The sequence below is a fragment of the Etheostoma spectabile genome, unplaced genomic scaffold, assembly GCF_008692095.1.
Source record: "Etheostoma spectabile isolate EspeVRDwgs_2016 unplaced genomic scaffold, UIUC_Espe_1.0 scaffold273, whole genome shotgun sequence".
In the NCBI taxonomy this organism is placed as follows: Eukaryota; Metazoa; Chordata; class Actinopteri; order Perciformes; family Percidae; genus Etheostoma; species Etheostoma spectabile.
This window is the reverse complement of record NW_022605577.1, coordinates 745,651-747,569: the sequence shown is the minus strand read 5'-3', so window position 1 is coordinate 747,569 and position 1,919 is coordinate 745,651. Positions and strand designations below refer to the sequence as shown.

The window sequence follows — 1,919 nt, the reverse complement described above, 5'->3', positions numbered from 1 at the left end:
CTGTTAATAAGGTAGAGCAGACGGCGAATATCTGTTTCCAGCCACCCAGACCGGACGCAGAAAATGCAGAAGATCCATGTTATGTATTTCGTTACAAATGATATAATGTCAGGCTGACATGTGATGGGCATTCCTTTTAGAAAACAATTAGTTTTGGGCGCCCAGATAGCTCAGTTGGTAGAGCAGACACCCAAATGTACAGGTATAATCCTCGACACGGTGGCCACGGGTTTGACTCCGACCTGCGGTCTCTTTTTAGTTAGTTTTTAGAAATGTCTCATGATATATTGTCTCAGGAAGTGTATTATTCAACTTTTGTTTTGGTTAAAGAAGGGATAAAAAATTGCAATACACAATACTAATCGAATCACAATAGTTGTTAGAATCAATTAAAATCTAGAATTTAAGAAAATCTTGATTCTAAATGAATTCGGCACCTGTGTATCGTGTATCGTAATCAAGGAAAAGCACATCAGACAACTTATTCGGGTCTGCTACAACCTGAGCAGGAGCTTGGCAAAGATACTGTGCAACAGTGTGCATGTTTTCCAGCAACCTCTAAAAAACTGAATAGACACTGGACATTCATTTGCATCAACGGCTATATTCCATGTTAATAAATTATACTAAAAATCTCACATTACTAGGTTTTGTCTTACCAAATGATGTCTTGATGTATGTATGGGACATGTTTTACAAATATAGGGTGCATTCAGGAAAGGCTCAACATTACTCACAGTGTATTCATATTGCGGATGGCTCTCCGAGACATTATAGCATCCGTTACAGCTTTCTTGAACTGCCTGAGAGAAAGAGAGGAAACAATACCAAAGTCAAAATACGCCTAAAATATGAATTCAAAACACAAAGTGACTAAAAATTACAGTTTGGAAATTTCACTTAAAATATGAAATAACATCATCAAGAATTGGAAATGACCAAACTCCATTTACATACATTTTAAGACATATCATGCTAATGTTTTAAGCTCATACTTGTGTTTTGGGTGTCTTCCAGAACAACGTTTACATGCTTTACTGTTAATTATTTCCTCTGTCTGTATAATAACAATAATGTATACTTTATTAATCCTGCAAGGGGAAACTACAATGTTTTCAATAAGTTGTTATTAAATTACACATAGGCCTGAAATACACACACACATGCTCAGTACCTATACATGCACTAAATGGAGAGATGTCAGAGAGCAATTGGGGTTTGGTGCCTTGCTCAAGAGCGCCTTGGCATCTCTCCAGCTACCAGTCCACCGCCATATTTTGGTCTATATGGGGACTTGAACCAGCAACCCTACGGCCCCCAACCCAACTCCCTACTGACTGAGCTACTACAACCCGCAATTTCACCCTCTGTCTGAGAAGCTTCTGGGCTCTTGAAGAACAAGAAGGAAAAAAAAAAAGCTTTAAAAGCCCAATCTGCTCTGATTGGCTTACGAGAACAATACGGTGCACCTTTGTAAAGGTAGTTCTCAAGCTGTGGGTGGAGATGCATGTGACATAGAGAGGAGAACCAAATCTGAATAGCTTTCTGATCTAGGCAGCCAAAAACTAACTAGTGTTGTCTTATTTCACAGTTTGTGGGTTGCTAGGTGCTCCAAATACCCAAATGTATATAAGCACTGAGATAGGGAGTTTTTTTTAATATATTTCCCCTTTAAGAATATTTAGAGAACTCTGCTTTCTGTTATATGTCAGAGGAGTGAAAGTAACAAAAACATAATAAACCTTCCAGGCATCTGCAAACACAGAGGCAGTCAACTGCTCACCTCATAGCCAGATACATGGGCCGAATGGCAAACAGGGGGAAGGTGTGGACCTTTATCATGATGGTCATGAAGGCAATGTACAGGAGCACTTTGATGAAACCTGGAATTAACAAAAAAAAAAAAAATATTTCAGAAT

General features: G+C 38.6%; 1 protein-coding gene across 1 annotated transcript in view; it reads right to left on the bottom strand.

Moving 5' to 3' along the window:
• Positions 1-1,919, bottom strand: part of syvn1 (synovial apoptosis inhibitor 1, synoviolin) — a 15,117-nt gene that overhangs the window by 8,017 nt on the left and 5,181 nt on the right. Inside the window, exons 8-9 of the mRNA XM_032510861.1 lie at positions 1,784-1,883; positions 738-803 (exon numbers count right to left, since the gene is read on the bottom strand). Of these exons, the coding sequence (XP_032366752.1) occupies positions 738-803; positions 1,784-1,883 (166 nt within the window). The remainder of the gene's footprint in view (positions 1-737; positions 804-1,783; positions 1,884-1,919) is intronic.